Raw genomic sequence first — 27,405 nt, forward strand, 5'->3', positions numbered from 1 at the left:
AGCAGAACTGTGGAGTGAGCAGCCGCCCCGAATTGGAGCTAAAATCCTCAAGCACTGGGTGTCCTGCTCCATCTGCCTGCCTGCCCTCCATGGGATTCACCGGCTTCTGTCGGTCAGTAACCGGAATTTTGTTGCTGCCTTTGTATTTTCCACATTCTCTCACCTAATTCTTTTCCTTACAGGCTCCAAGTGTTTATTTGTTTGGTCTTTCTTCCATAATGTGACAAGTAAATGGTTGGGGGATCTAAACGTTTTCCTAAGGATTACAGGCAGTTTTGAGCTGTCTTTCAGCAGGCTTCTTCCACTCTGTGAATATTTGTAGAAGGTCTTTAGGAATTTTATCAGAAACTGTCGTCTTGAGGAGCTGGGCAAAACCAGAGATCAGAAACTTTGCATGCTCCTGGTGCTAAAGCTGATGAAGCGCCAGGGCCCAAAATACTATTTGCAAGTGTTTATACTGCCACAAGTGGGACAAATGCTTATACTCTGTCTAACGAGATGTATGGATTGTGGAGTGTGTTCATAGAAGTTTTTAAAAGAATAAAAGCAGCTTCTCTCATAGAGGTGGAGGGGATCTTGGCACTTGAAAGAGCCCTGGAAAGACTTTGGAGGCATCAGGGATGTACATGTGCACAGATGTATTCCAGGAGAATCCCCGAGTGGGGGTTCCCTAAAACTGTGAAGAAGATGGGGCTAAATTTCACTTGCAGTAGCATCAAAAATGCTTGTTGCAGAGTATTCACACATAATCATAGAAATAATGCTTGTGGTAATGTGTGTTGGGTTTGGTTTTTTTTTTCATTTAGAGGGATATTTATACCTCTTTTCCTTGTTTGATTTGGGCTTTTTTTTTTTTTTTTTCTTTTGGACCTATGAACTGTTGTTCATAAGGATGTATACCCCTTTTACCCTCTAAAAATGAGGACAGGCAAGGATTTGTGTCTCTTCCTGCAAAAACAGCTTTTCCAGGTGTGCGAAGAAGACTGGATTGTGTAGCCTATTGATAAGGTTTCTATTGCTTGAAATGCTTAGTGGAGTAGTTGCTTTCTGGAGCCATTTAACTGATTTTTTTTTGTGTGTGTGTGTTTCTGGAAGTCATGCGACTAGCAGCCTATTGATACTGAAGTTGAGAATAGGTCTCGGAAGAGAATTGACAATTTTTAGCTAGCAGCTAAACTTTGATAGCAGTTTAATATTAAGAGCATACAACAAGGTGGTGTTCAGAGGCAGTAATCATCAATATTTTCTATCCAATAAGGCAACTAATCTTTAAAATGCTCCTTTTCTAGCTGTGGCAGGAAAAGACATGAGCAAGAATGGTTATTATTCTGTATAAACACACTAGACGGCTAAAGATCAAGGATCCCTCTACAGCTGTGAAGAGGAAGCCAAGTAAAATATCCTTGCTTTCCTGTGAATGGTGTTTCACGGGGGGACCTTGTATTCAGACTGAGACTAAGGGTGTAGCAAGTTGACTTGTGTTTCTAAGAAACCTTCCAATGAAATGTGTTATGGGAATGCAAATTATGTTTCTACTTCGGAGCTTACTACATAAGCGGTGGTCTTTTTTTTTTTTTTTTTTTTTTTTTATTTTGACAGATGTAATTGCCATTGTTTTTCACTATAAAGAACGTTTCTGAACTCTAGATGACTGTTTCTCCTGCTGTGTCAAATGGGTGCCGTGTATACGTATAGCAAGGTGGGAGGAGTTCTGACACATCACCTTGAGAGAGAAGGAAGGAGCAGTAGGTCCAGTTCTTAAACCAAACAATCTTCCAGCAGTGTAATTTAGTTGAGCAGAGAATTACTTCTGTAGCGTCTCACTTGCTTGTAGCTTAAAAAGAAATTTGTTTTTGTTTTGAAATTCAGTATGCACATCTAGTTGGGAATGAATATACTATTGTGGTGAAAATAATGCAGTTAATGAGAGGGTTGTGACTCCCATGTGCAGTCTAGCTTTGTGCTATAAAGTAACCGTGTGCTGTTGCTTTTGTCTTTTCCAGATGTTTCTGACAGTGTACCTCAGTAACAATGAGCAGCATTTTACTGAGGTGCCAGTCACCCCTGAAACAACCTGCAGAGATGTGGTGGAGCTGTGCAAGGAGCCTGGTGAGAGTGAGTGCCACCTGGCTGAAGTGTGGTGTGGCTCAGGTAGGTTGCACTCGCTGAGTTATTGGGTGTTCACTGCTTCTAACAAGGTAGCGCACAGAAAACTGACAGATGTGGTCCTGTCCCAGAGGGTTTCTGCCTTACCATTTCGTTAATCTCTCCGTCAGACCTGCTGCATGATAATGCATCTATAGAAAGGTACACATGTGCAAAAATGGGTTGAAAGCAAAAGAAGGAGAATCAAGCATGCAGACGTTATGTGTGTGCAGCCCTTCTCTGACTCAAACGAGCCTCTGAAGGTTGTGGGGGAGTTGTTTTCTCTTCCTTCTTCTCCCTGCAGTGGGATCCCAGTGGCCTGTGGGGCTTTTTTGAAGTATTATTAGTTCTGTGACTTAGACGGAATCTTCTCTTCCACCCCATAGCCATTTTTGACTGCAGTGGCAAAGGAAAACTACCTTTGGCTGATGATGCCTCTGTTGCTTCTGATAATATTAACTGAGTTTGGTAACACAACTCCTACTTCTGGGAGGGAACTAAGCTGATATGAAGTGCTCTAAAGAAGGTGTGTGGTTGGCGGGAGAGAGGAGATAGAAACTACCTTGGACTGTCCCCGTCCTGTCTTTTAAGCCCATGGAAGAGGGTTTTATGTATGTGGTTGATTGTGGCCTTTTTTTTTTTTTTTTTTTTTTACTTTTCTGTGTTCTTGCTGACTTCTGTCTTGGAAGTTCAAATCTCCCTCGCTTGCAGTGCTCCATTGGAACTGGAGAACATGTCAACAAGCAAATCAAAAGCCAAAGTATGGCTACCTTCTCATGGCTTCAATGGGAAGGGACTCTCAGCTATCTCCTGTCTCCATGGTACTCATTAGATGCTTGGTAGCCTTCCAGAAGGGTAAAAAAAGATGAATCACAGGCAAGATTTTAAATCATGAAAAATAATCTAACTTTTTTGAGATGCTTCAACAAAATTGTAAAAGAATTGGCTGATAAGGACTTATGCTCCTGTCTTCCTCTGTTGTTGGCTCAGGCTCACACCTGTTCAGAGAAGTCTTTGTTGAGCTGGATTTTTGTTTAATAGCAGGAGATACCTGAGTTGTCTCTTTCTTTTTCTTTTTTTTTTTTTAGCCCCTTCTGACAGAGATGTAATATTTCTATTATTTCGAAGTTTAAAAAATGCAGCAGAAATTTTTTTACTTCTCCTTAGAAAAGAGAGCATCTTTTCTGCATATATGATAGTATAATAAAATCACCAATCCAGCATGGGGAGAGATCTTTTAGGAAAGTGTTTTTATTGTACATCTGTGTCCAACTCTGTCTAAATCAACACAATACCGAAGTCTACAGTGAAAGACAGGTGAAATAAAGGTTTAGGGGTAAAACAACTGAATTTAGTTAGTCTTAGCTCCATGACCTGTTAAAGACCACAGGTTGTGTTGGGGAGGGACAGGGTTTTCCTGTTGTTTACCAAAGTTGGAGCCCTGCTGAAGAGCAAAGACTTAGAGATACCATGAGAATGGATAATTAGATGTTACTTGCACAATTATTGTCATAAGAGCAAAAACCATATCATCCATTTATACAGCAAACAACTTGACAATTTTTCCAGAAACCAAATTATTCTTGTTCCCTTCACTGATCCTGTCATAATTACTGATTATTTACTTCTATATATGAACACTGTGTGTGTGTATAGAACTGTCTATGGTTTCAAATTGTAATCAGTAACAAAAAATGCAGTAGTCTCTAATCATGTAACATGAAGAGACTTGAGTACCGATGAGATGAAGTACATTCATGTTGTTTTGGATGAAATATATCCTTTCTTGAGCATCTGTCTAACACCGAGTAGCAATGATTTGCAAAATGTTTTCATGTGTATCTTGGATTTGGGCGGGGAGCGGGGGCAGAAATACTTTTAGCTTTTACCTAATCTCATTTTAGATGTCGGCAAAGTTCACTATCTTGTTTTGCCAAGATATGCCATGGCTTCTATTTTGTTTACATTTTACACTGAACAAATTAAAGTTTATTTTAAAACAAACATGGTGAATGCATGGCAGCTAACTTTCTGGGGTAGCAACAAAAGATTTATGTTGGAAAATAACTTCTCAGATTCCAGTTACTGAGATCCTTCTTAGATCACTTGTCTCTCTTTTTCTGAGGCTTGCTTGGGAATTTTAGCTTCTGTTGTCAGACCTTGTTAGACACACTTTGAAAGATTGCTGCAAGTGCGCTTGAGGCACTCTGCTCCCTGAAGGGGGCAAGTTTTCCTACTCTCCCTGCCCTCCTGGTTTTGCTTGAAATTTGATGAGTATCAGGGCAAAGTTTCTTGATCTTCCCATTAGTGCCAGAATTCTATTAGGCAACTACCTTGGCCACTGTGGAAAGCAGGCAAAAGGTGTGTGCACATATAAAGATTTTGTTGTTGTTTTCTTTCTGAGACAGATAGGGAATAAAAAAAATGAAGTATGTTTGTTTGTCCTTTCTTCTTGAGCTTCCCAAATGTAGTTTTGTTTGGCATTTGAAAATCTCTTTGACCTTCCTTTGAAGTCACTGAGTAGTATTGACAGAATCCTTGTGTAAAGGGCATCTCCCTTGATTATAGAGTTTCAGTTGAAGTATCACTGAGCTGCTAGAAATCTGTCTCATAAGCCTCCTGTATATTCTTTAAGATGGAAATCTGACAGCGGTACTGTTGGTTTTTTGGTTTTGCCTTTTTTTTTTTTTTTTTCCCCCTCCTGGAATTAAGGTTTAGCAGATGAAGAGCTTTTTTAGCTGTCTAGACAAGTAACCGCCAAGAGACTGCTTTTTCTGTAACAGTGACCTACTTGCTTATTCTGTAAAGCTAATCTCTTTTGACAGTGACTCCAGAAATTTTCCTTCCTAGATTGCTTGAGCACAGCTGCAGCATTTTCATTTAAAGAAACACTTTTATGTTGAAAAGAGCTTTTCACATGCTGAGAGCATGCTAGTAGCTCCTCTTCTTATGAAACTGAAAACGTTTATACTTAACACCAACAACTTTTCCGCTGAAATGATTATTCCATATTAAGATAGTGACTTTGAAAGTCTCCATTGAATATGAATGAACTACTCTGTGATTTCTTTCTTTTTTTTCCTCCCCTTGCTTAAATAATGAAAGGAAACATCCAACAAAAGCGATGTCAGGAAAAATGAAACTGGTGCAAAAGTGGTGGTATTTAATTTCAGTCTTTGTCTGCTTGTCTTATTTCTCAGGCCAGGAACAATATCATCTGTTTGTCTGGCACCAAGCGCAAATGAATCCAACCTGATCATGAGTCTTGGATGTTGTCATAAGATACTGTGACAGTATCCTGACTATGTAAAGTTGACTGCTATGATATATTGACCACATAGTTGCCATCAGTTTTAAAATAGGCATAAAAGTGTATGATAAAATGTCTAGAAAAACATCAGAAATTGCTATTATGTAAAGGTCTAGAGACCAGTAAGTAAATCTAATTATATCTTGTCTGTGAACGCCCAGCTATGAAGTGTGTAAATTTTGGAAGAACAACAATACAGAAAAGGAGGAGTACTGGTAAATGAAGGCAATGGATGTAGATTCCCACTGGATTTTTGTAGTATCAAAAGGCAACAAGTAAGGCTTAAAAATTAGAGATGTGACTGAATCCTAAACCTGGGAACAAGAGCAGGAAAAGAAATTCAGTGGAACTTGTGCCTGTAACTTCTAAAGAAACTTCATCTTAACTGTCTGAAAGAAAATGGCAAGTTCTTACTGGAGTAATTTTTCACTTTCTGATCCTTTTTATCCTTTTTTTTTTTCCTTTTTTTTTTTCCTTTGAGCTGTGAATCCCTAATAGTTCACCTTTTCCAGGTTTATGAGAAGCGAGGCTTACAAAATGCATGTAATCTGAACCTCATAAAATTTGCTGTCTGATAGAATGAGCCAGACCCGTGGCTGTCAGGAGCTATAGGAGAACACTTGAAGCGACAGGAGCTGCGGTGGTTTGCTGAGGATCAGGCCTGATGGGTACTGCCTAGGAGCCTTTTCAGGGTATTGAGTGCTTCTGCCTGAGCTTGAATGCGATGGCTGCAATTCCAGTATTTGATCGCAATCCTTAGGAAGCGTTACGAGAAGAATTCCTCTTTGAGAGTTTGTCTTTGCATCTCTCTTAATTCTCATTGGGATAGGAAGTAAATGAGTCCCTGTAGGAACTGGGGCAGAGGAGCCCTTGAGGAGGGGGTGGGAATGACTGAGAAATAAGTTTGTCTGAGGTACCCCATAAGCGGAGCAAAAGGTACACCAGCACGTTTCCTGCAGTGGTGAGTGGGTAAGGTGATTTGCAAATACAAAACTAAGGCACTAGAGCAGAAAGCTCTAAATTGCCTGTTTGCTTCCCTTGGGTTGTGACAGTGCCTCAGCTTCTCCCTTCAGGAGTGGGCTTTTAAAGGGCTGTATCTGCTTTTCAGAGGTGTTGGTTTAATTTCAGGAGCAGGGAGTGGTACAGCACCTTCCTAAGGGAAAGGTAGAAATGCCTTGGGTGAGGGCAAGGGTTAGGTGCATGCACTGCACCTGAGTAATAAGAGGGGTTCAAGTGAAAGATGATGGTCAGATATCTTTGTTTTGTTTTGATATGTGCTCAAGCTACGTAGGGATATAATAGTCAACTGGCTTTTTACCTTTTCAGAACGTCCTATAGCCGATAATGAACGCATGCTGGATGTTTTGCAGCGCTTTGGGATGCAGAGAAGCGAGGTTCGTTTCTTTCTTCGGCATGAACGCTCTCCCTGCCGGGAAGCAGGTAGGTATTGATCTCATCTGGTTCATTTGTCGAAGTTTCGTTTAATTCCTCAAGGTTAAGAAAAATGCTTGTGTATGTTATTTATTAACGTTGGTAGCCAGTCTCGTGGTGCAGCCCTTTTTAGTCTGACTGTTATTTTCTTATGAATAGAGAATGCTAGTAACAGAAAACTTCTTTATTTTAGTAAAGAATTCATCCTCCCTTGCCAGATGTGGGGACAATTAAATCCAAATTGAAACTTTTGCAGGTTTTTTTAGAGCTGGTCATCACCACAGCATCCAAGGAGATTCTGTGTTAAATATGTTAGCCACAGCTAAATATCTAGAGATCTATGATAGTCTCTTCTTTTAAGTCTAGTAACCAAACTGTTGTCCAGTAATGTAATTTATTATTTAGGCTTAGGATGTTTCACATGGATAAAACTTTACCAGGCTGGTAAACGTAGCATACTTGGCAAAAAGAGTTCTTTGATGTTTCTCCCACAATCTACACATTTGTATTAGTTTCAGGAATAGAATTAAATGAACTGCCTAGTCAAATTCTCTGAGAATGTATCTATGCATTGTAAATCTAAATGTGAAACCTATAAAGAGAATTACTTTGGTTTTCAAGGTTTCTCTGTGCATCCCATATTAATCTCTTCAGTAGAATCCTTAAAACTTGTACTTTTAAATCAGTCTACTGGATTCTTCTTACTCCTTTTTTCCTGTTATCCTTGGTAATCTTCCTTGGTATTGGAAATACTGCATTTGAGGAAGAGAAATGAATAGGAGCTCCACAGTTAGTCTTGCAGGAATATGCTCTTGAAATAGGTATCAAGTGGGCAAGAAGCTAACAGAGATGGCTTCATCCTGTAGTATATGTATACCCTACAGGGAAATGAGTGAGCTTGGTATTTTACATCTGAACACCACTTGTACATAATTTGATGGAAACAGAAAGTAGGATTCTAGTTAAGTAGTATCTTTACTGTCACAGTGACTACCAGGAAGAAAAAATTTTGTGCTTTTAAACTTTATGTGCAGATAATCAGTGGTAGGTTAAATGGTCTTTCACGATACGTGACCAACCTCTAACTATTGTTACTCATATTCTCTGTGAGACAGTTGACAAAGGCACACCAGAACATCTCGATGCTTGTTTTAAGACATTGTGGTCCAAATGCTTCTCTGTGATTTAACCAGATGTTCTTGTGTCATTTGCGGAGCGGAACATGTTTTTGTAACTATTCATCTGTAATGCAGACTTACTAGGGGCCTGTTGACCGAGTGAGAAATACTGAAATAGCCTACTGTTTGTTAAAGTTTTTTTGCTTGTCTGCTTTTAAATGGTCTTCTATCTTAAAATAAATGTTGACATTGAACAGCAGCCTCTTTGTAAAATACCTTGTGTCATCAGTTAAGTTTCTCCTGGTGGTAAGAGCGTGGGAAGGACAGATGGTCAGATGCTAAACCAAAATGATTGTTCTGTTTCTCCTTTTGTATTGAATGCTATGTCTAAAGGGATAAGAAAAATCCTAAAATACCTCACCATCTTTGACTGTCCTTTATTTCTGTCTAGGGACTGGACAAAGGTCTCAAGATCCAGCCTTAAAGCGGAATGGTGTGAAAGTGCCTGGTGATCGAAGAATAGAGAATGGAGTAAGTGCTTGATGCGATGGCCAGTATAGTGAAATTTGGGATATTTCTCATGACTGCTCTAAAACACAGCCTCTAACAATTATCACCCTTGATTTCAGTTCATAAGGTATCTCTGGGATCCATAAGCTGCCATATCTGTGTTTGCTGCTTTGAGATCACCCATACAAATTCAGCATACTTTCCTTTTCTACTCCCATCAAAAAGTTGTTTTCCTTCAGTTCATAAATTATTTTCATATTCAGTTTTGTGTCAGAGATCCCTTAGTTCCAGATTTCAAGTTGAGACCAGTTAGTGTTTCAGCATTGAATCCATTGTCCCTCATTTATTCTTGCTCCAGAAGATATAATTATGGATAGAAGATTGACTCTAGATTCAGGAAATCTGTGAACAGATAACTAATGAAACAATAGTGCTACCTTTGAGCGTGGTGGTGGGTTTCCCCCCCACACACACTATATTTAAACTTTTCATTTTCTTTAACTTTTGTTGAAGTGCTTTAAATTGCAATGATACACCTACGACCACAGATCCATCCTGCCATGTGCTGAGCATCCTGGGCTCTGTCAAAGCTGATTCATGCTGAGCTTGATTGTAAAGGGCTCTGAAATTGCCTTTTTAAAATGCTGCTGGGATTTTGGTAGAAATATTAATATTTCAAGAGATGCCAGCTTATGTGCGTTGCTGGATTGGGCTACGGGTGTGTATGACCTAGCAGCTATTTATTCTTTTACTGTGGGAATATACCATTTCTGTCCAATTATTTTATTGGATACTAGGTTGTTACTATTTTTTAAAGACCTTTAGCATACTTTTCTGCAGTAGCTCTACTGAATTGCACAGCAGCCACATTAAAAATTCTAGACTTAGCATGCTTTGGATTTTCTTTGACAGGTCAGTGCTCCAAGGATGGATATGACACTGGCTGAACTTCAGGAAATGGCATCACGCCAGCAGCAACAAATTGAGGCTCAACAGCAAATGCTGGCTAACAAGGTGAGTTTGGAATGAGATTGCTTACAGCCAGGAACAAAGAATCACGTGAGGAGGAGGGAGGGTTGGGGATTCGGGTGTGGGTTTTGTGGGTGGTATGGGATTGTTTTTTGGTGGGTGTTTTGTTGTTTTTTTTTCCATCTCTTATAAACAGAGGGTCTCTTTCTTTGACTCACTCTTTTTTAATTTTGAAAGTCAACCTGTGCAAATATCCAGTAGTAAAACATTAAAATAATGCCAGTGATAGAATTGACCATATAGCTTACTGAAAGGATAAAGCATACAACATTAATACATTGTCATTCATCCTGGTGGCTCTGCCAGCCCTATTTGTGCTCTGTGTGGTGACCAGCCATTCACTGGTTTGATCACTGAACAACGCTTTTGTCTCTAGACATAATGCTGTCCTGCAATGATATCTTGCTTTCTCCTGATAGAGTTCAATGTGCCTGGTTTCCTGGGGCAGCTGTCTGGAAAAGATGGCATGTATGTGATAAAAGTAACTAGGAGAGTGATTTATAAAATGCCTGCTGAATGATGACAGAAAAGCTAATGAAAGCACCCAGGGCGCTCCTGAATCATTTAGGGGAAAAAAAAATACTTGAATGCATCTGCAGAATGGTGGCATGGATTTCATATTTGACTTAAGTGTTGTTGGTATACACTGCTCTTTACAATACCACAGAAAATGGTACTTTTGGCAGAGAATTGTTAAATGCAAGCCCATCCCGAAGAGCAGCATTCAGCTGCCTGGGTGGATGAGTTCCTATGTCTTTCAGAATGTGCCCTACAGGGGAAGAAGGCTGCTCTGGAGCTCTTGTCTTGCTACTCTTTCTTTGTCAGGAGCCCTGTCTCCCTCTCCTTTTGAGATCAGTTGGGTTTCCCCTCCATCCCCATATGTTTAGCATCTTGTTTGGTTCCCTTGGCTGTCAATAATCTTATCTCAGGAAAGTGCTTCAAACTGTGGCTTTCTAATGGTTCTGCAGCACCTGCAAAGAGGTACTATGGCCTGTCAAAACAGTCAGTAAAACTTTATTTCTGTTTTATGGTAAGAACTGGTAGGAAGAAGGTGCAACTATAAATGTAAGAAATCAGTCAATCAACCAAGTGATCAGAGTTTTCACTTGAAGCTTAGCAGCACAGTTAATACCTATTCTGCCTTGATTAATTTGCGAAGGCAGAATGTTGCCCTCTGCTCTAGATGAGATGTGTTAAATGTAAAAGAGAAGCATAAACTTTTGTAACTTTTGTCTGTTCCGCTCACAGGTGATGGTTATAGACCTTGGTCTTAAAAATAACACTGTAGTCACTATATATATGAAACCAGAAATAGGAATATTATATATATTTACTGGAAAGGGAGTCATGCAAGATTAAAAAAAAAAAAAATTATGAGTTTGAGTCTGGATAGCTACCCATCAGGTAGGTGTCTACTGCCCACAGAGAGAATTCTTCATTTAACATTCCTCTCTGGAACAAACCTACTTTCTGAGATCCCCTTTCAAAGAGAGGCTTTCCGTTGTCTCTTTCCTGCCTTCTGAAATCAGATGCAATATTAAAAATAGATTCTGAGGGGGGAAAATGCACATTCTTTTTAGACATGAGCTGTAATATCTATTTTTTGACATTTTCTTGCGTGGGATTGACTCTAAACTAGTGCATACACTGTAGGTGCTGCCTGGTTTTCTCCGGAAGGCAAGCTCACTTTTTGCTTTTCCTTTTTTATTCAAAGTGCACAAGAGTCCCGGTTTCTAAATATGACTGGTTTGGGGGTGGGTTTTTTTGTTGTTTTTTCAGAAAGTGTTGAGTTCTAATGTTAGTAGGCAGTGGTAGTCTTGGCTGTTAGTGGGTGCTTGGGAAAGTCTTAGTAGTTCTACCACTGGAACAACCTCTCATCTCCAGAACTGGAAGCCATGTGTAATGACCAGTGATTTAAAGAAAGTCTCTGTAGGTGATCTGGTTGTTTCTTTTAGCTCTAGACTATATACATCTGTATATGGAAACTGATAGTGCACCATTTTGCTCTTGGAAAGGCAAAAGGATCCTCTCTCCACCGAGATGTCTATTTTATAAATGAGGTCACTGTGAAGGTTTTCCTGTGTCTTGAATCCTGTGTTGTGATGGCAGTGATCATTACCAGGAAATGGTAAATTTTCAGAGCTTTGGTGTGCAGTGGTCCCCCATCTCAAGGATGTTCTAGCAGAACTAGTAAAAGTACAGAGAGTGATGAAAATGTTCAATAATTTATGGAATACCTTCTGTATAAAAAAAAAAAAGTCTAATATTCTCCAGCATGACTTGTTGTTTAAAATGATGGATGATAGAGACCTGTAAAGTACAAGCAGCATGGAGAAGGTAGAGAGGAAATAATCATTAGCTCTTGCAACTCAAGAGACAAGTAGTGATTAAATGAAACTGGCAAATGTCATGGAACACGAATGCTAATATTTTTCTTAGGCTTCAAGAGTTTTGAGCAATTTCATGGAAAAAAAATGTACCAAGGGCTGTTAGACATGGATACCACCTCTGTTTCAGTAGGTTCTTGTACCACAGAATGATTGTATCTGGAGGACTGTATTGGGACAGAACTGGTACGTGTTTGCTCTGTTCTCACAGACTTCCCTTGACACTCTGGGAAGTCAGGATACTGGCTTAAAGTTGATCTCAGTGGCTGTGGTGGTTGTTTTTAAGTTTTGAGACTGTTTCTGTCAGCACCTTGCCATAAGTTCACTTAAAAAAAAAAATTCCTTGTCTTTCCTGCAGGAACAGCGCCTGAAATTCCTGAAACAGCAAGATCAGCGACAGCAACAGCAAGCTGCTGAACAGGAAAAACTGAAGCGATTAAAGGAAATTGCTGAGAATCAGGAAGCCAAACTTAAGAAAGTGAGAGCGCTGAAAGGCCATGTGGAGCAAAAAAGACTCAGCAATGGGAAATTAGGTGAGCTGCTGCTTGGGAAAGTAGCCTGCGATTTTTTGATGAAGTGTGTTTCTTGGAACTCTAAAATTTTCTGGTGATTTCAGTCATTCAGAGGAGGTATTTACAGTGTTCCAGGAAATGTTAATCTTAACAATTTTGCGTCTCGTATCTACCAAGAAAACTCCTGAGTGACCTAGAACAAAATATATTTTTTTACTGTGTTTAAAAATACCTTGTAAGGGCACCCTGTGTTTTGAGCCTAGCATATCTGCTCTTTAATGACAGTGTATGTTTTTTCCTCACTTGAATACCTTTGTGTACCACAGTAACTTTTTACATCTTTGATGTTAATGCCCCACACGTTTAGAGTATTATTTTCTTGGCCTGTAACAAAGCTTACCCATGTTGCCTCTTATGCAAGAGGTAACTTAATGGCCAAAGTGGCTGAGTATTTTCTTTTTAATTACGGAAATCTGACTAGTGTCTTGCTACAGTACTGGTTGGGTGCTTGCAGTTTAGCATGTTGATGCAACATCAAATATTTATTTCAGGCTTTATATCAACACACACTTTTCTGCTTATTTTCATCCTTCCTCTGTACATATTGTATAGAACTTTTAATTTCCAGATGGACTCAAATGAAAATATACTGGTTTATAAAGGTAAAACATAAACACATTGTTTTATTAGGAAGCATTGTGCATTACAAATAAAGCAGAAGTGTTTTTCTATGGGGAGAACTCATTTTCTGTTTGGGTTCTGTTGCACAAAATAAACATCAGGTTAAAGGAAAGGAAGGATGGTAGAGTAATAGAAGATCTTGGAATATGTGTGTCTGTTTCCCTGCACCCTCCTCAGCAGGTCTGATCTTGGTACTTGATTGAACTCTTACTGATTCCTTAAACTGTTTTCTATAATGCAGCAGTTTTGGCTGTGGGAGCAGCTGATGACAGCTATTTGTAGTAGACCCTAAAAAGCCTTCTGAGTCTCTGTTTAACTTAATAGCTCAAGTTGTTTTGTCATTGAGTTCATACAACCTAAATTCAGAGTTTTAAATATCATAATTATGTCTTGTGGTTGAGTGAGTGTCTTCCTGCAGAATTCTGCATTAAGTGAATGTAGGCTTCTACAGATGAAATTCAGCCTGGTAATGTTTGTTTCCATACTTAAGACAGTAAAAACTGTTCTTTTTCCCTCTCCATTAGTGCTCTAAGTAGAACGAATCTACATGATCTTGCTAGTGTGTTTGCTTTTACAAATGCTTCGAGGGTTTGACAGGGACCCTGAGCTTGTGGCAGCCGGCTGTAGCCTCTGTGCAGCGCTGCTCCAGAGGCCAGCAGGGCGCTCTCTGTCCCCTTAACCGCTGCCTTGGAAGCAGCCCACGCTCATCTGTTTCTCAGGGCAGCTATTGTGCTCTCTTGTCCTTTCCAGTGGAGGAGATTGAACAGATGAACAGCCTGTTCCAGCAAAAGCAGCGCGAGCTGGTGCTGGCAGTGTCAAAGGTAGAGGAACTCACCAGGCAACTGGAGATGCTGAAGAACGGCCGAATTGATGGTTACCACGACAACCAGTCCGCTGTAGCTGAGCTTGACCGTCTGTACAAGGAGCTGCAGGTAATGGAAGGCCAGCTCACGACCCACAGCTCAAAGGGCTAAAAGTTGATTGGGTCATTTCTTACCTCTTCCGAAAGAAATCCTATTCCTCTTGCTCTTGGTAGAGCTGCGTGGTGCCTGTGTGCTGAGGATGGAGGGTTAGTTGTACTGGTTTCAAGGTAAGCAGGAGAAGGAGCATGCAGTGTAAATACCTTTCCCTTCTGCAAAATTTGGAGACTAACCAACACTTTCTCCGGAGAAAATAATCTGAGTTTGCCAGCACGACTTGACTTTTTAGAAGGCTTTTCTCTTTGTAACTGTTTCCTGTCCCCCATCCTGAAAGTTAATTTGTTTTGATTTTTGTTTTGTGGTTTTTTTGTTGGTTTTTTTTTTTTTTTCTTCCCCTCCTCCCCCCGGGCTTTGTGAATTTATTCAGTTGAGGAACAAACTGAACCAGGAGCAGAATGCCAAGCTGCAGCAACAGAGGGAGTGTTTGAACAAGCGCAACTCGGAGGTGGCAGTCATGGATAAGCGTGTTAATGAGCTGCGAGAGCGCCTGTGGAAGAAAAAGGCAGCTCTGCAACAGAAAGAGAATGTACCAGTAAGTGTGGGCTATTAAATAACAAAAAAATTAATTTAATTCGTGGCCCATAGTCCAAAGTAAAAACTTTGTTTGTGGGGAAGGCTGTTCAGATGCTAAACTTGTTTCTATCCATATGTGATGGAAGTCTTTTATTATTAAAGTACTTTTCACGGTACATTGGTGTTAACCTACTTATTCTTTATGGACAAGAACTCTTCTTGTGCTGTCGTGGAATTTTTTTTTTGATAACTTTTTTTTTTGGTCTCTCACCAGCTCATGTTTATATCTCATGCAGCTTTTTTTAAAAAGCATTTTTAATATTGGAGTATCATTTTCTACTTGTTTTATACTTTCTCACTTCTATTTCAAACTCTGATGGATGGATACTGCAGCATAACATTCTTTAAATTTTCTTCTTTTTTTTTTTTTTTCCTTTTCCCAAAGGTTTCTTCAGATGGGAATTTACCCCAGCCAGTGGCTTCTGCTCCAAGTCGAGTGGCAGCAGTAGGTCCTTATATCCAGTCCTCTACTATGCCACGTATTGCTTCCAGACCTGAACTTTTGGTGAAGCCGGCATTTTCAGATGGGACACAAGCTTTGCAGGTACCTGATGGTCCACTAAAAACGCAGACTCTGCCCAACATGAGAGCTGGGAGCAGTTCACAAGCTAAAGCTCCTGCAGGTAATAGCTTATAATTAATATTTCTTCTCCAGAAATGTTTTGTTTTCTTATCTACCAGGTTTGTCTTTTTTTTTTTTTAAAGCAAAGTATTACATTTGAGGTTGAAAGTAGTAAGACTGACGTTTTCCTGCCCCAGTAAATGTATTTCATAAGCACTGAGGTTTATACAATTTAATGTGTTATAAATTAAGTAATCCTCTCAGTGAGCAATTTGAGTTGTTACACAGCATAGAATGTAGGAGGATTTTTCTGTAAACTAGTGAATTATTTATTTATTTTAAGACTCCTAAAAACTATACAGCAGTGTGCGTTTGAGTTTCTAGAGGCAGTTTTAGGACACACATGGTAACAACCTGGTGCCTGGGCGTAAAAACTAGCAAAGCCAAGTTTTCTGATTGTGCATTTTAGAAGTGACACAGGTAAAGGACTAACCAACGTTGCAAGAAATCTTATAAAGGAGGCAATTGATTGTAGCAGAGAAATAGCAGTAAACTTGCTGACATGTTGATGGTGTAGGAATATGGAGAGACATAATTCCAACACCTGACAGGAGGCTTGGCCTCTCTTGCCTGCAGTCTTAATGGAGGTTTGCCTGGCTTCTCCCTGTGGCTTTCTCCGATGAGATACAGTGCAGCTTCATGAGAGCTGATGTCTGGAGGAATTGGGGAGTTGCAAATACCTCTTCTGTGCTATCTTGAAAGGAGAAGACTCGCTTTTCAGCTGGGAGATAAGAGAAACTCTGATATTCCCAAAAGGAAAAAATGGAGGCTGAGGTTGTAGAAGAATTCTGTTTATTTTTTATCTCCCTCCCTCCATCTCCAGTTCTGGCAGATATTATTAAAGCAGCCACGACACAAAACCAGTCCAGGTGTCTCTTGCCGTACTGGAGAACGGGGAACTGTTTCATTTTATCTGGTTTGCAGATCCTAAACCTGCTGGTGTGGAATTTTAGCTCTAGTTCATACAAAATCTGAATTTTTGCTATAGGAATGTGTGGTGTGTGCTATTTGAACTAAAACATCACTCCTTATTTTTTAGCATTTGGGCAAAATGACTGCTTTCCTAGTATTCAAATTCAATACTTTGTCAGAATGAAGCTTTTCTCCTGCTGCTCATTGGTACTATTTGAATCTGATATCACTTATAGTACTAGATAATTTAGAATTTAGTAGAGATAATTTGGTGAAATATTTAAACTAATAGCAAGTTGCAAGCGTTTTCTTAGACATCCAGTCTGCTTCAAAAATAACTACTCTAGTGAATGTGAAGATCAGCTTTAACGCAGTGCCTGTATGCACATTGAACATGCAGATGATTTTTCCACTGTTTTGGACTTCACTGGCAGAGGATCTAATTGTGCTTTAAAGAACATTTTCCTTTGCACAATGTATCTTTCTCATCCCTTCTTACCATCCTGTCACTTTTAACTTAACTGTAAATATCCAAGGAAAGTTTCTTACTAACTGGGAAGAAGGCAATCTGGAGAAGTTTCTTGTCTGAATGCTGTAAGTGCAGATGTGCTAGGACAAATAGTTTTGCTGCTGCTTGGATAGTTGTTTCTTAGCTTGGGTTTGCATTCTCTTTTTAAAACAAACGAGCAAATATCTAAAGTGGTAGGATTTATAGCAGTTAACCTGCATATGATAATTGCACGCTGTCTAGATCTGACTCTTACAAAAAAACCTATCTGTAATAAATAAGTCAATAAAAACATTACTTTAGCTTAATCTGTTCCACTTGTTGTCTCCTAGATTCTGTGGTCCCTGTTGCAAAACCTTCCCCGTCTGCCACTGACTGGAGTAGTTCAAATGCAGACAATCACATTAGTCAAGCATCAGCCTTCACTTCAGGAAAAGGAATTGTGACTAGTGAAGGGCAAGGTATGTTCTTATGTGCTTGGATAATCTTAAACTATGCAAAATCTCATTAATGATATCTGTCTCTTTTAATGCTTCAGTAAATATGTAGAATTCATTTGAGAGCACAAAAAAAAGAAATATTACTGCCATATAAACTTGAGTATGGTGTTGCAGGGATTTTTTTTTTAAATAACCTAGTTTCAGTTGGTGAAGTAGATACTAATGTCTTCATACATGCTTCTCTTCAATTTGCAAGATACAGCATTTGGCAGGCCCTTGGGTCCTTAGCACAGGGGTAGGATAGATGCAAAAAGCATCCCTTGTGTGTGCTGTATTGCACAGAACAGGACTCTTACTCCTACAATTGTGTTGTGCCTTTAAAAAGTCGTCTTCTCTCTCTAACAGCTGAAGGAGAAACTTTTTTACGAGACAAAGAGAAGAAAGTTCGTCCATTCTCAATGTTTGATTCTGTGGACCAGTCTGCTGGACTAGGCACACTGAGAAAGAACCAGAGTAGTGAAGATCTTCTGAGAGAAGCGCAGGTATGCAGGAAACTCGAACTACTACATTCCATCTAACAGGGATTACTACACAGCTTTTCAAATATTGCTGCCAGGAAGCTCTTTGAAAAGCACCTAGGTCTTCTTTTAAAAGGCTACTTCTAAGGAAAAAAGTCTTTTAGGCTGCTAATTGCAGCTGGTAACTCAAAATCGTTCTCTATAGTCACTGTGATTAAAATCTACATTTTGGCTGAATACATAAAAATGTCTGTTACTTGTACTAGTGTGTATGTGTATGGCTTTTTCCCCAAAGACTATATGCACAGAGGCATTTGCATAAGTTTTTAAAAATATTTTACACACTTGTTTAACTGTTTAATGCAGCAGTGTCCTTCAGATATTTGATTGCAGCAGGACTTCCCACCTAAATCTTGGCACAAGGGCACAATTTGATCAGATGGGGTGAAGTAACATAGAAAAACTGGGGATGGATGACAAGTACTCCATTGGAAAGCAAGCTGCTTGCCTACAGATGCTACCAAGTGCCTCTGCTGTCCCTAGAGAAATTAGTGTGTCCTGCCATTGCTTGATGTTTTAAACATAGCTGCTACAGAAGGGATTAAAGAGAATGGGTTCGGTTCAAAGTATAAACAACTGTGATGATAAAATGTTTCAAGAAGTCTCTTCATCTTTGTAATGAAATTGTAAACAGTATTGCAGCAACAGTAGAAACGCTAGATACTGTGTCGTTCTCTGGTCCTTCACAGCAGTCCTCCTAAAATGGGGTTTGCTGTTTAATCTTGATGAACTTTTTTTTTGTCTTTCAGATAGCCAATAAAAATGTAACGAAGGTACCACCACCTGTCCCCACTAAACCAAAACAGATAAACTTGCCTTATTTTGGACAAGCCAGTCATCTGCAGCCTTCTGATACTAAGCTGGATGGAAACATGCAGAAGCTGCCTTTGGCTATTGTAACTATGGGGAACAAACAAAAAACAGTGGCACAGCAGCCTTCCCATCCTTCTCAGCAGATACAGCAAAGAATTTCCATACCTCCTGCAGGTCCTTCTTCTAGCCAGGACCAAATTCTTCCCTCCTCCAAACAGGAGAGTCCCCCAGCAGCAGCCGTGAGACCTTTTACCCCTCAGCCGTCCAAAGAGACCCCACTCCCACCGTTTCGAAAGCCTCAAACTGTGGCTGCAAGTTCAATTTATAGCATGTACACGCAACATCAGACTCCTGGGAAGAACTTCCAGCAGGCAGTGCAGAGTGCTTTGACAAGGGCACAGACCAGAGGACCGCACTTCCCAAGCGGTAAGCCTATCTTCTGTCTTCATAAACCTCAGATAGATGTACTTTCCACCTGGTCTGTGGTTACAAAGCTGTTCCTCGGGGGAATTAAGCAGGCTAGTGCAGCTGTAAGACTTAAGTGGATCTGGCATATTGTATATTAGCGTTAACAAAAAGTGCAGAATATCTGTCTTGCATTTGCAAGATAAATAATCATAGTAAACCTGGTTACGAGGTTAATTCTGTTTGGTTGATCACATTATTCTGCTTCTTTGCCCTAGGTAGGTGAATTGGGTTTTGTGTACTTCTTAGGTTTGGTCGAATATTCACCCTTGTTTTTTTCCATGCCCTTCTCTGAATTGTTCTGCAGTGTATGGCAAGCCTGTGATGGCAGGAGCTGGTGTGCAGGAGCAGCTGCCACAGGCAGAGAACGTCTACTCAAACCTCCAAGGCAAGCCAGGCAGTCCAGAGCCTGAGATGGAAACAACAGCCTCTGCTCATGAGAATCATGAAACGGAGCGAATACCTCGTCCCCTTAGCCCAACCAAATTGCTGCCTTTCTTGTCTAATCCGTACCGCAACCAGAGTGATGCTGATTTGGAAGCACTACGGAAAAAGTTGTCTAATGCACCCAGGCCACTGAAGAAACGTAGCTCCATTACTGAGCCAGAAGGACCTAATGGCCCCAATATTCAGAAGCTGTTGTATCAGAGGACCACTTTGGCTGCAATGGAGACTATCTCAGCTCCGTCACATCCCTCCAAACAGACGGCGTCAGCTGCCAGTCCTGAAAGCCCAACAGAAATCCCAAATCCTTATCTAAGTGCAGAATCAGAAAAAGAAACAGCTTCTTCCATGCCAGAACCAACTATTGCTGAGGAAGCAGAGAACACACCAGCAGATCAGAGCGAAGCTGTTCTTCCCTCTGTAGCTTTGGACACTGTACCTGAGGCAATTTCAGATGGCGATGAACTCACGCAGCCGAAAATGGAAGAACCAAGCCTAGAAGCTTCACTGCCACTGGAGGTATACATGGAAGAATATCCTCCATACCCACCACCTCCCTATCCATCAGGGGAACCAGAGAGTCTGGGAGAGGACTCATTCAATATGAGGCCTCCTGAAGTTACTGGACAGTTTTCCTTGCCTCCTGTAAGTATTAGTTAGCCTACAACTTCAGTGCCCTGTCAATAAGTCATCTCAAGCTCTGGCATAAATCCTGTGCATTTTATCGTAGAGCTTAAGCAGATGTGGGAGAACAAGTCACACAAATAGGCTAGAAGTCTCTCTGTGGGTATCTGTTCTATTTGTGTGATGCTCTTATCTCCAGTGTGATGACAGTAACGAAAAGTCTCTGTCTCTAGAATTAATGACGTGATGAAAAGTTTCAAATGAAATTGATACACAAATGGTAAAACTCTTCTGGGCTGTAAAGAACATTCCTTATAGAAGTCTGCCTACTACATCCAAACTATACTTCCTTAAGAGAAATTAAAGTTAGTTTGGGTTTGGTTTTGGTTTTTTTTTTTTTTTGAGGCACAGACACAAATTTTGCAAGCATTTCCCACTGTTGTTGATATGAGATGGAAACTAATAATCTTAATCCTGGACTGGACTTGCTTATCCAAAAAATCCTTACTTGAAAAACCTGGAGAAACAGACTTAGTTTCTACTTTAAAAACTCATTTGTACACATGAACTGCTTGCACTTCCTCTACTGAAATGTTTTCTGAATTTTCTTTGGAACCTGATTTAACATAAATCCGTCCTGACGTAGCATCAAAATGGAGTCTGATTGGGCTAAGGGTAGGGAGCATTTTTACCATCTTGTTTGTTTTGGAAGTTTCTGTCTGTGTGTGTGATACAGTGTTATCTCACTGTTGTAGAACAGAAGTGCTTACTGTTTTCAGTTCCTCAAAGAGTTTCTTTTAAAAACTATCATGAATAGAATTTTAATAACTTGATACATGAAAGTGGTTTTTTTTTTTTTTTTCCTCCATCACTTCAGTGCAGAGGAGTTAAAAGCTTTAAATGTGCTTTTTTAGCCTCTTAATTTCTTCATGGAATAGTCATGGCATGTTTTCAGGCTTTTAAGATGTTGTCCTTGCTCCTTTTTACAAGGCAACTTGAGTGGTAGGATTTCCTAAATTGTAAGAACTTGTTTCTGGTTGGTTTTGTAATAATTCTGCAATGATGAGAAGAAACTGGCCCAACTTCTTGATTTCATATTTAAATGCTTGGGTTGTGCTGACAGGCTCTTCTTTAAAAAGCCTGTACTTTTTGATATTATGTGTAAATCAACAGGCAAAAGAGTATTTTCTGGGAATCTCTTCTTATCTTCACATGTTTGCTCTTGCAAACCATGAGTCATTTCTATTCATCTTTGCCTGGACATCTGTCAGAAATTTACATACCCTTATGAATAGTGTTTATTGCTGCTGCACAGCCAGCTGGGGAGAGCGCTGAGCTAATGTATGCATATTCTCTAAAGGAAAGAGTACAAACTCAGCTATAGAACTACTTGGTTTCCAGTATCACTGTGAATATCTAAAGCATTTTCTACGCTCGGTTCTATATTCTTTCCAAACCCATTTTTCTTAACTATTTCTGTTCCTCTTAAACTTTGCTAAGCTTAAGATGATGTTAGGAACTTAACATCAGTGCTTAAAAAGTAGAATACTTCATGGAGTCTTTTAAGGTTCTTGGTTTGTGTAACACCTTTGAGACTTCATGCTGAAATGGTCTGCATATAAAAAAATCTGCATATTTTTTTTTTCCCCCCTGATATTTAGGGATTTGGGAGTTTTATGATTTTGATGATGTGTTTGATCAAGGTGACTTCTGTATTTGAGTAGAATAGTGACCTTGTCTGGAGATGAAGGCAGAGATCTTTCATAACATGCCCAACCTACTATATTTGTAATGTGTTGGGGAATTGGTAGAAAATAGTCTGAATTTCATATTAAACACTGCCTTAATTGGTCATTTCTGCTGTCATTCCCAAATAAGCAATTCTGTATTCTTGTTCTTCTCAGGAAAAAATGCCTGTAACTTGTGTTACCTTTTCACAGGGGAAGAGGACGAACTTGCGTAAAACTGGCTCTGAGAGAATTGGGCATGGAATGAGAGTGAAATTCAATCCCCTTGCGTTGCTTCTGGATTCATCTTTGGAGGGGGAGTTTGACCTCGTGCAGAGAATAATTTATGAGGTACAAATGCTAACTTGGAAGAGAAGGAATAGCAATCCTGGTTCAAACGGGGAAGTTGCAGCTTTTCTGGACTGGGGAAGCTAAAATAATAGTGCATGACCTAGATCTGCCCTTGAGGAGATAAGTCCTAACAGCACATGGCCACTTGGAGGCCGATTTTAACAGTGTTACATCCACACGGGGTATTTGGCATCAAGACTGTAAATCTGTAGGACAACTTTTTCCTCGTTTCTTATGTAGCGTTTCATCCCCTATCTGCCGTGTAATCAGATAATTTGATAAGCAAAACCCGTGTGCATTTTTCTTAACAGTTAAATAGGCAAATGTAATAAATTTGTTATAAATGCTTTTACTAAGTTATCAAGATACTATTTCTCTGAATCACTTCAGGTTCTCACTATAAAAGGAGGTTGCAAGCTTACATGTGAGTCATCTTGTGAGATTGGTTACTGCTGTAGTTTTCTGCCTGTTGCTTGTGTCATTCATAAAAATGTGACTCAAAATCATATTTTGAATAAGACAACTCACTTTTCTATGTGAAAAGATGTTTATTGTAGAGATTCTCACCAGAATGTGAATGGTTCCTTTTCTGGCTGAATAGGTTGAAGATCCTAGCATGCCCAATGATGAAGGGATTACTGCACTGCACAACGCTGTCTGTGCTGGACATACGGAAATCGTGAAGTTCCTGGTACAATTTGGTGTGAATGTGAATGCTGCAGATAGTGATGGATGGTAAGGCTTTCTTTAAGTGGCACCTTACAGGTGCTCTCCACAAGAGAGCTGCAGCTTGGGGGGCTGCCACAGGTCCCTCACAAGGTCCCTCAGTTTGCTCCTATAGAGCTGGCAATGACTTTTCCACAGCAGAGCAACAGTGGTTCTCTGTGGGGCATCATATGAGAATGCACAGAGGAGAAAATAGGCAAATTATATTAACGTTCCCTATATGGAAAAAGCATGTGTCTGAGGCCCAGTAGGGTGGATACAGTTGTCAGGAAATCGCTCTGTTTCTTTGAGGCATTGAAGAAAGCTTATGCATAATGAGCCATTTGCTGAAATTCCCCATGTCCTCTCTGTGTGATACAGCCTATAGCATACACATGCAGTATTTAGCCCTGCAAGCTCTAAGTTCTTTGTCCAGTCCTCAGACAACATAAAAACAAAACAAAGCAGAAAACCACAACCTACAAACTAGGGTTGCAACTGATAATGGGTTACAAATCCTTCTTGCAGGTAGCTAGGGAGTTTATTTACAAAAGGCTATGGGGAATGGTGATTTTACTGTTATTTCTGCCTATAACAAAAGTGTCCAAGGTCCAAGACTGAATAAAGATGCTGCTTGTCCCTCAGCCTCAGTAGTTATCCCAATTTCCTGCACCTGTCACCAAGTCAGGTCTTGAAGTAATTGTCTAGATTATAAGAGTCATGGTGTCAGAAGGATTTCTGAGTGGATTTTTATTGTTGATTTTTTTTTTATTATTTTTATTGCCTTATTGAATATTCTTAAAATGTTAATGGATTATGAAAAGGTAGCATAGCTAGAGACCATATGGAAATCCTGCTTTAGGGCTCAAGCAGCTCTCGCTTACTCCTGTTATCTGTGAAAAGCAATTGCTTCTGACATCCTGGGTTAAGTGCTTCTGGTTGGAAGCCTTCAGCAATGCAGTACTGATTGCTGGAGGTCACGCACGGAAGTGGTTTGCCCCCAGGAGTCTGTAAGCACTGCTATGAGCAATAGAAGTAATGTGCCATCTTTTTCTTCTTGGCTTGCAGGACCCCATTACACTGTGCAGCATCTTGCAATAATGTGCAGGTGTGCAAGTTCCTGGTGGAGTCAGGTGCAGCTGTATTTGCGATGACCTACAGTGACATGCAGACAGCTGCGGACAAGTGTGAGGAAATGGAGGAAGGCTACACACAGTGCTCCCAGTTCTTATATGGTAAGTGGTGACAAATGAGTTCTGGAGCATGCTAGGGACTCACCTCGCACTTTTTAGTATGGTTTTGGATGAGGAGTGTTAAGTTGCACGCTTAGGTTGTGTGCCCATGCCTATAGAGAAGATCTGAAAAACAAAAGGTTTCCCTACATTAAAAACCTTGGAATTAATTAAGCATGTGCATAGACAAATACATTAGTGTGAGGTGATGATTAGGTGAATCTTACCACATAAGCAAACTTTTTTTTTACATAAAACCAGAAGTGGTATGGATATCTCATTAGGCAGTTCCTATCTGCTACCTGGTGTCTTAAATGAGGAATATTTCCTAATGTGCACTTTAGAACCAAGAAAGGTATTGCCAAGTTTCTGCCTTAATGGAGGTTAGTAAGTATTGAATTTGATCTTATCCTTCTGGCCTTTTTCTTCTCTTGCCTTTAAAAACAAATCCTGTATGAAATTTAAATTTTATTCAAATAGTAAGACTACAGGGAAACTTCCTCTTAACAGAGAGAATTAATTCCCCCCTAGGGTGTGATGAGTACTAGTCAATGAGGTTTTAAATTACTTTTCTATATGTTTTGTATGTAGTTCTTGTCCCCTAGGCACCTACCAGCTAGAGTGTCATCTATCTGTAAGGGGTTAGAGTAATAGCAATGTAATGCAGCGTAAAAAGCTGTAATACAGCCTTTCTGTTTTTGTGGAATATGCAAGATCTGAGTTTCTGTAAGCTGCTCCGCCAGCATATTTCAAAGCAGTCTGTCCAGCTGTCCCCACTAAGCTTGAAAACTGTATCTCTTGGTGCCAAATATGTAATTTTCCCTAGAAAGTGAGGAAGCTTATTTTACTAGTGTCAAAGTCTATGGGCTAAGCAAAATTCCATTTAGTTTTGTATACAGACTCCAATGGTGATCATCAACAACAAAAGCCCAAGGAAGATTGTAGGGCTCAATTAAAAATAATAATACCTGTCCAATATTTCTTACTGGTTTTAACTCTGGTATGAGTTAAGAGATGGTATCTTTGTGTTGAATAGGTCTTGAGAAATTTCTTTCAGGAACTTGTCTAATTCTTAAATTCAGGTAAACAGCCCACAAGATCCTGTGGGAAGGAGATCCATGGTTTAATTATATACAGCATGACAAAACGTGTTCTTTTTTCTGTGGTGGGGGTTTTTTTTGTGTTGTGTTTCTTTTTTTTTTTTTTTTTTTTGGCCCTTTTTTTTTTTTTTTTTTTGGACCCACCATCTGGCAATCTCACTTGATACTCTGTTTTTTGTTGAGTTTGGTATTTTTTTTGTGTGTGTTATGAGATACTTTGCAATGGGTCCTGAAGGGACTGTAAGGCTTTGGCTTATTGCCAGCTTTTCCAAATTGAAACCACTGAAACTAAGGTATCTCTTGATACATTGCTGTTCAGCTATCAAATTTCCGTATTCTTCCATTAGGAAGTAATCCTATTGCTAAGACTGTTGTGTGAATCTTCTCTGTGTCTGCTTTGATGTTCAGTGCTTGGTCTTACCTTCCACATGTGTGTAGGGCGCAGCTTTTGCCAAACCTTTAATTATACCAAATGCCAAAGCAAGGGAAGAATTTCTCTGAGCAGAACTAAGCATGCAGTGGAAGCAACTTAATTTTATGTGATGAGCTGGTATGCAGAAATAAAGAACTTGATTTGAGCAGATGCTTCCTTGTGCAGACGTAGGTAAGAATCCTATACAATAGATTGTAATAGGTAAGAGATGAAAAGGGAAGTTACGAGTCTCATGGTACAGTATGTAATGTACTCTTTGCTCCTGGCAATACCAAAGCCAACCAAAAAACCCAGTAGGATTCAGTATTTTAAACTAGAATAATTACCTAAGAGAAATTTTGTGTAACAGTTGATTAAGATACCTTTTCCAGTTTGCTGCTTAGAAGCTGAGGTATGTGTACAGAAATAATAGTATTTCATCTTTGGCTACAGCTGTAAAGCGAGCAAGTACTAAATAACATCTGCAAGGTGTATGCATGTACTCCAATACAGCTTGGTCCAGAAGTAATTTAACAGAATTGTGTTTCTGAAGTCAGTGTTTAAAAAAAAATAAAAAAATTCAAATAGTGGCAGAAATTAAGAACTGCCAAGATAAGTGTTTGAGTTAACTGAAAGCAGCTGGTGGATAGCAGACAAATCTTTCAGGTATAGGTCTGAGATGCAACTTGTTTTAATGTTCTGAAATAAAGTGGCATGGGTGGCAAATGGTATCTCAAGCAGCAAAATTACAATAGTGGTCACCATAAGCAGGTATTGCTAACTCCCTTTGACAGAAAGAGATTACTCATGAACTAAGAGTACAAACAAGTGTTTCTTGCTCAGCAGTTAGGTGTAGGAAGTGTGAACACTAGCGTGAACACATAACCTCTTATCAGTTAGCGCTCCTCTCCCCATTTACCTTGTATTTTTTTGAACACGTGTAAGGAAAGAATCTGCAGTTAGCCCTTGCACACAGCAGACAACGCCACCTGTTCCAGGGCTGATACTCAGTAGGCTGATGACAACAAGGTGCTAAGTGTGATAGGAATCAAGGTTGGGTTTGGTTTGGTTGGGGGTTTTTGTGTGTGGGTGGGTTTTTTTGTTTGTTTGTTTTGTTTCTGTTCTTGGTTTGGGTTTTTTTGGGTTTTTTTTTTTTTTGCCCCCCTGGACTGCTATCCAGTAAGAGTACAGCAGTCTTTCCAACTGTTGTCTTTTTGTTGTTGTTGTTTTATTTTAACTCTTGTATTGAGCTGCTCTGTGTTTTTAATGTTGCAGGAGTCCAGGAGAAAATGGGAATAATGAACAAAGGAGTGATTTATGGACTCTGGGATTATGAGGCTCAGAATGACGATGAGCTCTCGATGAAAGAGGGAGACTGCATGACAATCCTGCGCCGGGAAGATGAAGATGAAATTGAGTGGTGGTGGGCACGGCTGAATGACAAGGAAGGCTATGTTCCCCGCAACCTGCTAGGGGTGAGTCCTTGATATTTCCAGAATCAAAAAAAACCCCCACCCCAGTATGTTGAGTATACACAGCATTATTCTCATACATCTAGGGTAGGTGCAATTTCAGAAGTCAAGAGGTAGGAGTTGAAGTTCTCAAATTATTCATTTGGGGAGTTGAATACCTTGGCAGAGTGGGTTAACACCCTCTGTTTAGACAACCGACCAGATTATATTAATAGGTGCATAAAAGAACAACATGTATCACCACCCCGCTATACTTTGCGAGTTCTAATACTAACATTGTCTCACCACCTTAGAGGAAAAGAACCAAAACCTTTTATCTGAACA

The 27,405-nt window shown here is 39.8% G+C and overlaps 1 protein-coding gene across 1 annotated transcript in view; it reads left to right on the top strand.

The window, feature by feature from the left end:
- The first annotated feature begins 2,072 nt into the window (after positions 1–2,072).
- The window catches only part of TP53BP2 (tumor protein p53 binding protein 2), a 30,276-nt gene continuing 4,943 nt past the window's right edge, over positions 2,073–27,405 (top strand). The window contains exons 1-16 of the mRNA XM_009637074.2: positions 2,073–2,151; positions 6,782–6,895; positions 8,456–8,535; positions 9,427–9,528; positions 12,289–12,463; positions 13,874–14,055; positions 14,471–14,635; positions 15,062–15,299; positions 17,051–17,179; positions 17,564–17,700; positions 18,486–18,975; positions 19,322–20,103; positions 22,023–22,160; positions 22,762–22,895; positions 23,934–24,100; positions 26,885–27,084. Coding sequence (XP_009635369.2) covers positions 6,808–6,895; positions 8,456–8,535; positions 9,427–9,528; positions 12,289–12,463; positions 13,874–14,055; positions 14,471–14,635; positions 15,062–15,299; positions 17,051–17,179; positions 17,564–17,700; positions 18,486–18,975; positions 19,322–20,103; positions 22,023–22,160; positions 22,762–22,895; positions 23,934–24,100; positions 26,885–27,084 — 3,207 coding nt within the window. The 5' untranslated portion in view covers positions 2,073–2,151; positions 6,782–6,807. The remainder of the gene's footprint in view (positions 2,152–6,781; positions 6,896–8,455; positions 8,536–9,426; positions 9,529–12,288; positions 12,464–13,873; positions 14,056–14,470; positions 14,636–15,061; positions 15,300–17,050; positions 17,180–17,563; positions 17,701–18,485; positions 18,976–19,321; positions 20,104–22,022; positions 22,161–22,761; positions 22,896–23,933; positions 24,101–26,884; positions 27,085–27,405) is intronic.

Source organism: Egretta garzetta, unplaced genomic scaffold (assembly GCF_000687185.1).
Source record: "Egretta garzetta isolate BGI_Z169 unplaced genomic scaffold, ASM68718v1 scaffold130, whole genome shotgun sequence".
In the NCBI taxonomy this organism is placed as follows: domain Eukaryota; kingdom Metazoa; phylum Chordata; class Aves; order Pelecaniformes; family Ardeidae; genus Egretta; species Egretta garzetta.